This window comes from Chelonoidis abingdonii, chromosome 1, assembly GCF_003597395.2.
Source record: "Chelonoidis abingdonii isolate Lonesome George chromosome 1, CheloAbing_2.0, whole genome shotgun sequence".
NCBI lineage: Eukaryota > Metazoa > Chordata > Testudines > Testudinidae > Chelonoidis > Chelonoidis abingdonii.
The window spans coordinates 134250749-134264797 of record NC_133769.1 but is presented as its reverse complement, the minus strand read 5'-3'; the positions used below and the strand labels follow the sequence as shown (position 1 = coordinate 134264797).

Sequence of the window (14049 nt, the reverse complement as noted above, 5' to 3'; positions counted from 1 at the left end):
AATTTCCACTACCTGCGTCTGACGAAGTGGGTATTCACCCACGAAAGCTCACGCTCCAAAACGTCTGTTAGTCTATAAGGTGCCACAGGATTCTCTGCTGCTTTCATACTTTCAACAGTGTCATGTACACCAGGTGATGTCAATAAGTGCGAAGCAAAAATTTTGAAGCGAGCATCAGAGGAAAATATATTTTGTGAAGTTTTTCCTCTTAGGTTTCTGGCTGCTATTAGTACAGATGAGGCCCGCTTCAAATGGTGCTCCAAGGGAATTTCATGACCATATAACCTAAAACATAAATCTCTACAGATTTTTTCAGTTCAATTTTTGTTTCATTTTTAGGTGATTTACACTATTTGTTTTTAAAAATAAATGTAGCTGAATTTCAAACCAAATGTTTTGAAATGAAAAGCCAAAAAATTTCATTTTCAAATGACCTATCTAACTTTATTTATTTATATACTGCAAATAGTTTTGGTGCCCCTCAAAAAAGCATTTATTTCTGTGAATTTACTATTCATTTAAAAAAATCATCCAACTCTAATTGCAGTAATCAAGACAGAAGATGTTGCCTGTAAGAGAGCTTTAGTAACAGAGAAAGAAAGGATTTTGGAAATATTATGGAGAAAGTAGTAGTAAGATTTGAACATGGTATAGATGTGTGGAGCAAGTGTCAGAAAAGAGTTTAAAATGGCCCCCAGTTTACTGGCCTAAGCAACAGGGAAAATGGCATTGTTGTCAACAGTGACAGAAAATAGGGTAAGGCTGGAAGGATTGGGGAGGAAAGATGCAGAGTTCAGTGTTGTCTATGTTAAGTCCGACATTTCTGGAAAGACATGCAAGAGGAGATGTCAAAAAGACAGGTTGAAATATGGAAGGTTGTTGCAAAAGGCATTCCATTCTTAAAACTATTTCTGGACCACTCCTTTAAAAACAAATTTTTGGGTCTCAGATTTCTCATGCTTAGTCTCAGCCCGTGTGTGTGTGTGTGTGTGTGTGCGCGCGTGTGTATTTATTTATTTATTTATTTATTTTTAAGAAGGCTGAAAGAAAATCAAGCAAGCTATTTGAGTAATAAGGCAGTGAACTATATTTTCCCTGTTTCATCTTTTGGTGCTCTGTAGTAACTCAAAATCCACTTTCTTTCAGGAATTCAAGCTTCTCATGGATTTAGAGTCATCGAAAGAGTATTAGGGCAGAGGACAACTATGACAAAATTTGGTTTAGAAATAATGAGCTATTAACTTTAATTCCTTACTCTTACATGCAGGAGTTCATGTTTTCGGAGATTATTCTTCTGAAGGCACTCCCAAATATTATAATGTGTGCAAGAAGGTCCTCACAAATGTTATAATATACCTGGCATTACTTGGTCCGGATCAGCACAAGTAGTACCTGTGTACTGTGCTAATGGTCATAGTTGGTACTGGTCAGAATTATGAAAAAGAGTGAGGGATTTCAACTACACAGACTTCCAAATGTACATCACTTCCTGGGTGTAATATGGCACGTTTGTATGTTCTAAAGAAAACTTGGACTTTATTTTTACTTACTTATTTACTCAGGGTAAGCACAGCTCAAAACTTTTTTTGGTATGGAAGATTCATAGTATAAATGCATCCTGGGATGAACAAACTACAGGAAGCAGTGAACTGCAATGCTACCCTGGAGATCTAGATTTTATTTTTAATCCAATTAATCTAATCTCCAAGGACATTAATAAGAGCAAAAACAAAATATGATTGCCAGCATCACTAACCTGGAGGAATACTCATCACAAATTATACCCTGTCTAGATGTTATAAAATATAGAACCTTGTGGTTGGGTCAGTACCGGGATAAAATACCTCTAAGAGAAAACTATATACACACACATATGTATCACCTTTCATCCAAAGACCTCAAAATGCTCGGCAATTGTTAACTAATTATACCTCACAACAGTCCAAGAAGTAGATGAGTATCAATTCCATTTTATAGAGGAGTAAACTGAAGTATGGAAGGTTAAGAGGCCTGACCAGCTTCACATTGCCAGTCAGTGGCATTTGGACACAGAACTCAGGAATCTTTACTCCCAACACAATGTCCTAATCATTAGACTGCAGAGGAAAAATAGTTATAAAAACAAGGTATTTTTCATCTACCAAATCTCTTCCTTAAACTGTCAATCACACTTCTCCTCTTGCTGTTTAATGTTTTTCATATTCGGAAGGACCCTGAATTTAAAGGGGAGAGTGCACTCATTTGTCACAGTGATAGGACAGGTAAGAATTATTTGTGCAGCTGGTAGAGGAAGGACATTCTGTATTCATATATATCCTTTAAAGGAAAATAAAAAAACTCAAGCTAATTGCAGAATTTGTATGAACATTTAAATTCACCAGACTCAGGAAATTCTCAGTTAAGCTGCTCAAACACCATCCTTAATTCTCATAGGTTAGTGCCTAGAAGACCCAAACAGGGCTCCAGCCTCACTATACAAGGCACTATACAAAGACAAGGTAAGAGACACTCCTGCCAGAGACAATTTACAATCTCAGTAGACAAGTTAAAATGTTGGTGAAAGGAAGTATTACCAGCCTATTTTACATACGGAAAATTGATGCAAACGGAGTTTGGGGATGGGATTTTCAAAGCTGCCCCAAAGTGCTGGGTGCCCAGCTCTCAATCACTTTTAATAGAAACTGGACATCTAATTCCCTTAGGTGCTTTTGGTAAACCCACTCTAAGTGACTTGTCCAATGTCACATAAGAAGTTGGTAGTGCAGTACAATTGGGACTGGAATCTGGACGTCCTGAGTCAGAGGCCATTGCCTTTACTACGAAATCATCTTTCCTCTCTGAAGACTGGAAGGCTTACATTTTATCTGCAAGAGTCTGCACACGCTCTGGCCTCTTAGTGGCAGGAGTATTTGGGGAGTGGGCAAGTGACCTTCCTTACTGAAAGGAGTCTTTGTGGGTAGCAATGGTTTCACCTATCAGCACAGCAACAAACAACACTGCTGAGGTCTGCTGGGATCCATTTGAATCTGGCATGCTGGTGTTTCTGCAGGAAAGATGTCATAGTGCAACCACATCTCTCAGGAAGCCCTGTAGCATGAAAGATTGAGGGCATTTGAGCTGCCCACTATGGATTAGCAGCTATATGAAAACCACACAGAAAGTGTAGCAGCAAGCAGAGATTCTGCCTATTAAAGGAAGGGAAAGGAATCAGCCCTGATGCTCAAAAATGATTCAGGCTCCTATTCAAGGAATGGATGTAATTTTGTACCAAATTCCAGCTCTTGGATAAATCAGTTCAGCTATGCATGAATGCAAGACATATGCAGAAGGATTTATATTAAAGTCTGTGTAGACACCATAACCAAAAACCTTTCAGAATTTCTGGGTTTTTAAAAATCTCACAAAGAGGAGTTGAATTTGGCAGGCTTGGCAAGATAGTGCTCTCCTTTTTGGCTGTCACCCTTTTTATTTTCTTCCTAATCTAACCCACTCAGCTGCCATCTTGTTTCACCATTGGCACTACTGGCCAGAGGGGCCAAACCGATCTAATCCACCACATTCAGGGTCCTCTGTTCTCCTTCCAGATCCTGCCCACCAAGCTTCCATCAACAACCTTTACCTCTTCGCTGAGTCACCAACAAATTATTGTTTTCAAACCCTCAAGGAGTGTGATGCCAATCAGTACTGGTTTATAAACAACAAAGTATTAATAATTCTATGAGCTCAAGAATGAGAGCAGCAGCAACACAGCATGAAATAGCACACATAGTACAAATGCAATAACCCAGAGCTGCCCCCAGGGGCAGACATGCCCACTAAGACCAGGAGATTTGAGTCTTACTTGTACATTGAGAACCACTGGTCTACAGGGAGCAGGGTAAGGATGGTGTGTTTCAAATGGGAAGATCTTGGTTTGTAGACAGTGATTGGAAGAGTACTGGTACTGTTTTCTCCCTGTGCATGCACCATGTTAGATGAAATACTACTGTCCTGTCTATGCCTATGAAAATATAGAATTGAGTAATGTACCTAAAAATTGTTGAACACATTGAGAGAGAGTGTCTGTCGCAAGTTTTTCAAAGAAAGGCAACGTACTAGAGATAGCCACATTTATGTGAAAAAGCCCAGGTATATGATGGCTCACTCTGAAAATTTAATAACCCTTCTATTTTTGCTTTCTACCGGCTTCTTCAGCAATGAGGCTTTTTCACAGTATGTGGCCTGTTTTAGGTTGCACTCTGTAACTCTGAAATAAAATGTCTGTCAATTCCCCCAAAAGTCTTTCAAGGCATTCTACAAAAACAAACTGCCATTGTTGTAGAGCATAGCAACTTGATTTCTTCTAGCTTTAGCCAGAGGTTTCATGAACCACAATTATACTAGCTGCTGCCATGAAGTCAAAAATATTTTGAATCTACCTCTCAGATAACTTTCAGACTGAAAATAATGGTAGAAGTTTAAAAGGGAGTATCTGAAAATTAGCTCTTATTTATATTTTCTATATTTTTATCCATTATCCAAACTAAGAGTTCTCTGTGTGTGTGTGGATTCACAGCAACCACTGAATAAGAAAACCTAAAGTAACCATAGGTTTCCCTTTCAATAATGCTGCCAATTCTTGCTTCTCATAAGTGCCCAGCTGCATGATTATTAAAAGAAAAAAAAAAAGCAGTCCCTGTTTTTCCTTCAAGTATTACTGCACTTTTGGTTACAGAAAATTTTGCCAGACTAGAGTTCATATAACACAGACACTTACTGTACAGGTCATCCAAGTTCAAGCAACTTTCTGTTGTATTCAGCCAGAGGTAAAACAGCATATTAACAGAAGTGTAAAAATCTTCATTCCAACACATCCATACAAAATCTGAACACATTTTGAAAAACACTATATATTCAGACCTGTATTTCACTTCTTGGTTTGGAAACAGAGTTTTGGAAGTAGTGGCTTATTCAACAGAATTATGTAATGCAGAAATAAAATTCAAGACAATTACAGAGGTGCGTTAACTTTAAATAGCAGAACTTACCAATTGTTATCAAACTGCAATAACTTTGATAGACCAATTAATCCTACTCTAAGTATTGGGAAAAAATCTATTGACTTTTTCCCCACAGACCACCATTGTCTCTCTAGAACATGAGCAGTATGCTTCTGGTGCTCCTAAATTCCAGAAACAGAGCACAAAACAAATGGAGAGCAAGCCACAGGGCACTCTATTGCGAATTTAAAATGTATTGAAAAGTCCTCAAAAACATACTTGCCACACTTAATAAAAGTCATCACAAAAGGTATTCATGGGAGGTTATGGCACAGCAAAATTCTGCTTAGAGAGGCCTTTGTCAAGGCAACTTTGAGTTAGGCGACTCCAGTAAATATTTGCTACTTTCAAAATTACCTTAAAATAGACCTTTTTGACCAAAACATTGATCCCAAAGAATCCCTTTGATAAGTAAGTAGGAAAGGATTACATTTGACGAAGACGAAGACGAAGAAGAAAATAGTGCCTAACTGGACACACATCGGGTATGCACTTACAGCTTTTTTCTTTTTTTTTTATGTGAGGGAAGCAAGCAAGCAAGCAAGCTTATTTGCCATTAAGTGCAGTTTTACTTGGTTTCTTGTATGGATCCATTTCTGTAACATAGGCATGTGCCACCGGTGCTGAGCAAGAAAACTTCAGGGGAGCAGAAACAATACAGCCATGAGCATCCTTCCTTTCGGGGTGTGAATCTTCAGATGCCATATAAAAAGCCATAGCCCCAGTTCCACTCCAATTTCTTTTCCCTCTATCCAAGTCGCACAGAGGGCAAATCTTCAGCTAATGTTTATCAACACTGTTCCACTGACTTAAATGGAACTATGTAAACTTATACCAGTTGAGGATCTAACTCAAAGAAGCTGTGTAGATGGGTTGGAAGTAAATCTATATGCACAATCATATGATTACTTTTCTTTTACTTTTGAAAACTGCCTGTTTAGATACCCTACTAGGGAAAACTAACTCATTATCCAATTCTTAAAGATGTAGGTCAGATCTGACAAGTAGACAAGACTGCTTGACAGCTCTCTGAAACTGGGCATCCAATCTGAGTGCAACATCGAGAGGCTAAGGCTGCCTGGACATCTTAATTGAGCTCCAACAAGTAGGTTTACAAGTCATCAAGATGGAGATATTTCTTCAGTACACCATAGAAGCTGTTCTAGATCTAATGGAATATAATCTTAGGGGTCCGTAAGTGGTCTGCATAGATAGTAATTCATTTTGAAAATGTCATAGCAGAGACTTCCTCCCTTTTGGATTTATTTCCATCAGATACCAATAAAAGGACTTATGACAGTATTTTGTCCTAAGTAATTACAAACAGCTCTTTCAACTTCTAACATGGCAGTCTAGCATCTCCTCTTAAATTGTGCGCTTTACAGGGGGAAAAAAAAAAAAGCATTTGTAGAGGTTTTCTCTGCAAAAATTATGGAATCTTTTACCACAAGAATTACATAGAAAATGCAATTCTCTTTTGATGATTGTGTGTGTTAAATTTGGAGATTGAATTCAATTAGTGAAATATAGAACATAGAAATGTTGGAATTGCTTTAAGTGGAAATCAAAATGCAACCTGAACTACAGAAACATTACAGATGCCTTCATAATAAATATCAAAAATAGAAATCGATATCTATGCAATGTTTAGTAGGAAATCTAAGCAGTTTTCCTATAAAAAAGGACTCTGAGTATAGCCTACTGGGAAAGTCTTGACCCAAGAGAAATCTGAGAAATGCAGCCAAGTATTAAAGTTAATAGGCATTGGGACTGTAAAAGTGAATTTTGGGAAATGCCCTCTATGTAAAGTTCTCAGGTGATTCTGTAAACCCCTGAGGGAGTAATATTGTGAGCAGCGGAATAACTCTTGCAAGGTGACAAGGACTCAGCTCTCAGTTAAGTCAATGAGTGTTGAGGCATTCTTCCATTTACACCATCTAGCCTTAAATCCTCACCTGACTGCTGAAGAGTGCACTTAGACCTATAGCAAGGAGTAGCTCTATAATGGTACCTTTATCATGCATTTATATGATTTCATTGTTTTTCTCATGAAGTGATTTTACACAAAATGCTTTTTAAATTAAAAAATGGACTATATATTTACACAACATTACAGACCTGATTTTAAAAAAAAAAAATTAATCAGGGACCCATGGAAAGAAATCATAGGTGTTTAAATGAAACTCAGTCTTTCCACGCTTGTGGACAAAATGAAAAACATGCAGAGATAACAATTTAGTAAGATGAAGCCTGAAATCCTTAGGGCTTTCATATTCTAAATACTTTTTAAAACAATTTTTAACTCTGGCTGCTCCTAGGCATTGTACATTTATAAGTGATTAGATTCTGTCAAATGTTCAATTCAGTTGGAGACAGTTATATGTCCTTTCCATACACAGCAAAGAGTTGAAAGGAACCTAGGAGAATGGTTCTAGTGAGACTGCCTTCAAAATGTATTATGACATCAAGGAAAACAGCAACACAATTACAAGTGACCATGTATAATGAGCTGTCAGTCAGTCTAAAAATCTATCAGAACAGCTACTCAAGCACTTGTATTTAAAAAAAGAAATAAAAAGAAAGGGAAGACAGACCAAATGTCTTTGGATCAGAGTTGCAATTTTGGCAATTTTTTTTTTTTTGAAGTGGAAGTGGGCTGGCTATCTACTCTCAGTAAAGGTGGATTTTTGCTTACAGACAGGGTAGATAAAATGTGTTCCAAACTGAGGCTGAAAATCAAATCTCCCTAGATTATTGTAATTTAAAGATACATTAATCTGTGTTACACTCATATTTGACCAACAAACATGATCTAGCCTTAGTGCCCAGATGTAGCAGAATGTACTACAAAGCAGGAGACAGAAACTCTTCCTCTTGCTTCCCCAATGAGAGACGCTGGGAATGCATCACACATGGAATGCTTAGAAGAGGAAGGGGAAGTCAAATTCATGCTGCATAACAACACTAAAGGAGCACTTGACCTTAATGATGAAGGTGGTCTCCTGAGGTCTGCACACAAGTGAAAGGGATGGTGGAGGACATTGTTATGAAAGGGCAGGTTCAGGCACTTAATTTCATAAGCCAGTGAGGTTCCAATCTCTCATTTGAAATGGATCCATCACTCATGTGTGAGAATATGATGGTAGGGAGAGAAACTGTGACTAAATATGGTCAGATATTTGAGGCTGAGAAAGTCCTGAAGGTAGTAGCCAAAAATAATCAAAATAATAATTGTGACCATTTCAGAAAAGTCTGTCACCCACCCATTTAAAAAAAGTTGAATTTTGTATGTTTATAAAAATGCATTTAACAGAACCAAGTGCTAACTAACATGAAAAAAAAGGTTAATGCAGCATTAATATCTCAATGACAAGTTCACAAGAGTGAGAAACGTCAGGGTGAAAGCACCCACAGAAATCTGAACACTGCCCCCTTGTGTGTATGCATAACAAGTCTGTGATGAAAGCTCATATTAAAAGGTGTTACTATATTAGATAAAACCTTTTAATTCAAGCAAGTGGCATTTCATCCTCTCCAAAGTGTTACTATATCTATAATTGCGCTCATAAAAAGTCAATCTATATTAAAACGTATGAAAAAATATTACATTAGCTAAAATGTTATAAATAACTGAGCTTTGTTAAGAACATAAAAATGGCCATAATGGGTCAGACCAATGGTGCAATTAGTCCACTATCGTGTCTTTCAACAGTGGACAATGACAGATGCTTCAAGGGAATGAACAGAACAGGGCAATTGTCAAGTGATCCATCCCCTGTTGTGGAGTCCCAACATCTGCCAGTCAGAAGAATGGGGTTGCATCCCTGAGCATCTTGGCTAATAGCCACTGATGGACCTAATCTCTATGAACTTATAAAATTCTGTTTTGAACACAGAGTTATATTTTTGGCCTTCACAATATACCTAACAACAAGTTTATCAGGTTTACTGTGTGTTTTGGGAAGTGCTTATTTTTGTTCGTTTTAAATCTGCTACCTATTAATTTAAATCAGTTGACCTCTTGTTCATGTGTTATGTGGAGGGGTAAATAACACTTCCTTATTCACATTCTCCACATCATTCTGTCCACCCTTTCTCTCTTTTCTAACCTGAACAGTCCCAGTCCTTTTAATCTCGCCATCCCCAATCGTGTTTGTTGCCTCTCTCTGTACCTTTTCCAATTCTAATACAACTTTTTTGAGATGAGGCGACCAGAAATGCATGTAGTATTCAAAGTGTGAGCATACCATGGATTTATATGATATTTACTGTCTTTTTATCCATACTTTTCCTAAGGGTTCCTAACATTCTTTTAGTGTTTTAGACTGCCACTGCGCATTGAGTGATTGTTTTCAATGACTCCAAGATCTCTTTCTTGAGTGTAACAGTTAATTTAGACCCCATCATTTTCTATGTATAGCTGGGTTTAGACCTTCCAGTGTGCATTACTTTGCATTTATCAACACTGAATTTCATCTGCCATTTTGTTGCCCAGTCACTCAGTTTTATGAGATCCTTTAACTCTTTGGAATCTGCTTTGGACTTAATCTTGATTATTTTTCCACCATCAGCAAATTTTACCACTGCACTGTTTACCCCTTTTCCCAGATCATTTATGAATATGTTGAACAGCAGTTGTCCCACTACAAATTCTTGGGGGACCCCACTATTTACCTCTCCCCCATGTGAAAAGTGACCATTTATTCTTATCCTTTGTTTCCTATCTTTTAACCAGTTACTGATCCATGAGAGGACCTTCCCTCTTAACCAATGACTGCACACTTTGTTTAAGGGCCTTTAGTGAGGGACCTTGTCAAATGCTTCTGAAAATCCAAGTACACTATAACCACTGGATCACCCTTGTCTACATGTTTGTGATCCCCTCAAAGAATTCTAATAGATTGGTGAGGGATGATTTTCCTCTGCAAAAGCTGTGTTAACTCTTTCCCAACAAAGCATGTTCGTCTGTATTTCTGATAATTCTGTTCTTTACTACAGTTTCAATCCATTTGCTTGGTACTGAAGTTAAGTTTACTGGATTATAATTTCCAGGATCTCCTCTAGAGCTTTTATTTCTTTTTAAAAAAATGGGCATCACATTAGCTACCCTCCAGTTAATTGGTACCAAAGCTTATTTAAGTGATAGTTTAACCACAGTTATGCAATGAAATTATGATGAAAATTAGAATGCTTTTCCCAGTTTTGTTCTTTGTTTTACCATATTTGCTGCAGGTGGGTTTTCTGAAATTAATTTGTTAATCTGAATTAACTTTTTAAAAAATATAAAAAATAAAAAACAAAACCTGTGGTCTAAAAGTTGTGGTCAGGTTTGGCTAGTCTCTAAAAATGTCCTCTGAGAATAGTAAACAAACTGTATTGTCAGTTTGTTCAGGATCTGCACATCACAAGTCAGTAATCATGTTGGCTGTAGTCACTGGATCAAATATTGTTAGCTATCCTAATATGCTGTCTAGAGATGACTAACCGCCTCATAACTGATTGTGACCCTTAGTGGGTACCTAGATGTTGCTCTGACAATAAAATTGCCATGATAAAAATCTCTTGGACATTTTTAAAGTAGTTTCCTTCAAGTTACAATCTTCCTGAGTTTTGCTCTTTTGGGATGCTGCTGTTCTTAAGCCATAAAAAAAAAGCCCCTATAATGCATCATCTGCACTGTTCATATCAAACCTCACCACCAGTCCAAAAACCTGCATCATTAATTGACTTAACTATTTTTTCCCTCACATAGATTACCAAATATGTCTCTGAGTTGGGAACTATTTTTCCACTAGTCAGATTTAATACGTGTGTAAAACTGATGGACTGCTTACTATTCTATCTACTTATTTCAGTTCACTGGACAAGTGTTAGTTGAAGCAAAAGCTCTGAGGTCAGTTACAATGACCAAATATGGTCTTAATTCAGATTTCCATTATGAATCCCAATCCAGTGTTCTAATAGTGAACAAGGGATATTGAGGATGTTAAAAACAAGACATAGATCCCAATTCAAGAAACACTCCAAGTTCACGCTGATTCAGGAAAGCTCTTAAGGACATGCTTAACTTGAAGCATGTTAAGTCTCACTGACTTCTATGGCATAAATGTAAGCATGTCTTTAAGTGCTTTCCTGGATCAGGGCCTTAGAGTATGTCTACACTTCAATAAAACACCCACAGCCCCCAGGTCAGCTGACTATGGCCAGGGCCCGGGGAGGGCGGGGTGGGACGCTAAAAACAACAATGTAGACACTTGGGCCTGGGCTAGAAGCTGGGGTCTGGAACGTCACAAGGGGGGATGGATCTCAGAGCCGGGCTTGAGCCCAAATGACTACATTGCCTTTTTCAGCACAGCAGCCTGAGCCCCAGAAGCCTGAGTCAGTTCACACAGGCTCTGAAACTGGGTGCTGGAGGTTATTTATTGCAGCATAGTGACACCCTGAGAGTCACAAACCATCCACAGGATGATAATCCTGGTCCCATTGATGTCAATGGCAAAACTCAAATTTACTTCAATGGGTAGGATTTAATCCATAATCTCCCTAGAGCATTAACTGACTCTATTTTACATACAGGCCAAGATAAAACATTCCCAGGAATTTGTCTTGAACATTTTAAAAATAATGCTACCCAAGCCTCTGTCTGGACGCTGTTCGGCTGAGAGGGTCTTGTTCTCTTAAACTACTGACTTGAAAAACAAACAAACAAAAAGAGTTCAAATTGCATTTCTGATGTTATGTTGTACATGTATATATTTCTCAGTTCATACAGTATTCAGAAACAACACCAGCACAAAATATCAAGCAAGTGATCAAAAGGGCATCCTCAATTTTATGAAGGTCAAAGACTCAGTAATGAACAATAGAAATTTCTAAGGATGTTCAGGTTTTACTCTAACTAGAACTTTTTTTTTTTTTTTTTTTTTAAATCAACTCTTTTGCTTCCATGTCCTAATATGAAATCAACTCTTTGGTAGGGTGATTTGTAGCCTGAAGTATTTGCATTATACAGATTAGTAGGAGCTACAGTTTAAGAACAGGCTATACTCAAGATGACCACAGTCGATTAAATCTGAGACCTTAACGTAAATCTAGGAGAAACCACCTGTTCAGTGACATTGGATACAATGCTCAACTCCGAAAATTATCAGAGGTAGGCCTACTCATACATATATGCTCTGGCAAATTGCCGGCACTGTTATGATGGGTCTCACGCTCTCTCTTCTTTGGGGGTGGGGTTCAGGGGACCATTTCTTGCCCCTAAATTGGAATATTAATTGCCCTACTAGTGTCCTAGAGGAGGGGAGTGGAGAGGGAGGGACCTGGGCCCGCCCTGTACTCCAGGTCTCAGGGCAGAGGCTCTGAGGATAGTGGTGAACCACTTGAACTGATGGTTCCTTCCCCTAGGCTACTTCCCTCTCCTGCCCTTCAGCTTGTGGGGGACTTCCTGCCCTCCCTCTGCACAAGCCAAGTGCTCCTTACCTAGGGTCTAAGACTTCTTAGCCCACCGCAGCACTTCTCCAAACTGTCCTCTGCTTTCCTTCAAACTGTTCTCTGCTGCAACACCAATTCTTTCTGCTCCAACTCCTCCAAACTGTTCTCTGCTCCAACACCAATCCTTTCTGCTCCTACTCCCACACTGTCTGATTGAAGCAGGGGTGACTGATTGCAGGTGCTCTAATTGGCTTCAGGTGCTCTAACTGGCATCAGGTGCTCTAGTTAATCTATAGCAAACTTTCTTCCCCTTACAGGGAATAAGGCTCCCTTCTAACCCTCTCCTGCTGGCCTCTGGCCATGTTGTATCACAATGCATACAATATCCCCCCAATTATGTTATAGGAAAACATACATTACTTAGTCTGTTACAACTTCACTTAAAGGATACAAGGGTTGTTGTCATCAATACTGCAGTTGTCCAGGATCAGTGGAATTCCATCTAATTGATAAACCTGAATTAAAACAAATTTTCTTAATTTAATATAATTCTCAATACTGTTGATGTCAAAGATGTCAAAGAATGGAAGAAATAACAAATAGAGACTGCAAAGATACAACAGACCAAGGGCACCTGCACATCAGTTTAACTAAAAGTATGTGATACATGTTAAGCCAAACTGTAAAGGAAAAAAAAGTTTTTAAACATAAATAGAATAAAATATTCACACAAATGTACATTAATCTTATATGCCTCCTACTTCCAATATTTGTCTTAATGAGATGTCCTAGTATGGCTTATGTCACACACTAAATTGAAAACCTATGCTTCTGAATAGATGAAAAACCCATAAACAAGTACAGTTACATAATGCACATTTACATACTACTGGTGTGAAAACTCTAAGCTTTGTTTTTATTCTGGAAAACTTGATTTCAATCTGAAATTGGTGAACCAAGTAGATCAAAGAGAGCGCAACCATCTTTTAGATTCACAGCTCAGAGACAAGTTTATACTTATCTAGGCACATTTGCTGTTCGGGGCAAGATCTTTTATCTGCCCATGTAAAACAAAAAAATCACAAATTTACACTGCACCATGGATACCCTTTCCAGTTGTAACTGAACACTAACTGTGTAAAGAAAAGAAAAGGGGGGAGAGAGAAAAGGCTGAAATGTGAATCTCAACAGCATAACAGTAAACAACAACTAAATTCAGAGATTAATTTAACAAAATACCACTTTCATGAACCCCACTTCATACAATATTAATATAGAATTTCAATGATTACATGAGAAAATAACAACAGCAGAAATAGACAGAGACTGTAACTGACATATCTTAGAAAAAAAAAACCCCAAAGAAGCTCTGATAGCTCTTAAAAGCTATTTTAGCACATATACACTAATGTACATAACTATATCTACAAGATATCTAGAAGGTATCTGAACCTCTAGCTATTATCTTTGGAAAGTCATGGGAGACGAGAGAGAGTCCAGAAGACTGGAAAAGGGCAAATATAGTGCCCATCTATAAAAAGGGAAATAAAAACAACCCAGGAAACTACAGACCAGT

At 38.0% G+C, this 14049-nt stretch overlaps 1 protein-coding gene across 4 annotated transcripts in view; it reads right to left on the bottom strand.

The window, feature by feature from the left end:
- ATXN10 (ataxin 10) overlaps nt 1-14049 on the bottom strand; it is a 167799-nt gene that overhangs the window by 23097 nt on the left and 130653 nt on the right. For 2 of the 4 annotated variants that reach the window (XM_032763001.2, XM_032763002.2), the window contains one exon: nt 12925-12988. The exons of 1 other annotated variant lie outside the window; for it this stretch is intronic. In XM_032763001.2, the coding sequence (XP_032618892.1) occupies nt 12925-12988 (64 nt within the window). Of the gene's footprint in view, nt 1-12893; nt 12989-14049 lie in introns of all 4 variants that reach the window. One more of the 4 variants, XM_075070470.1, reaches the window with a different exon arrangement.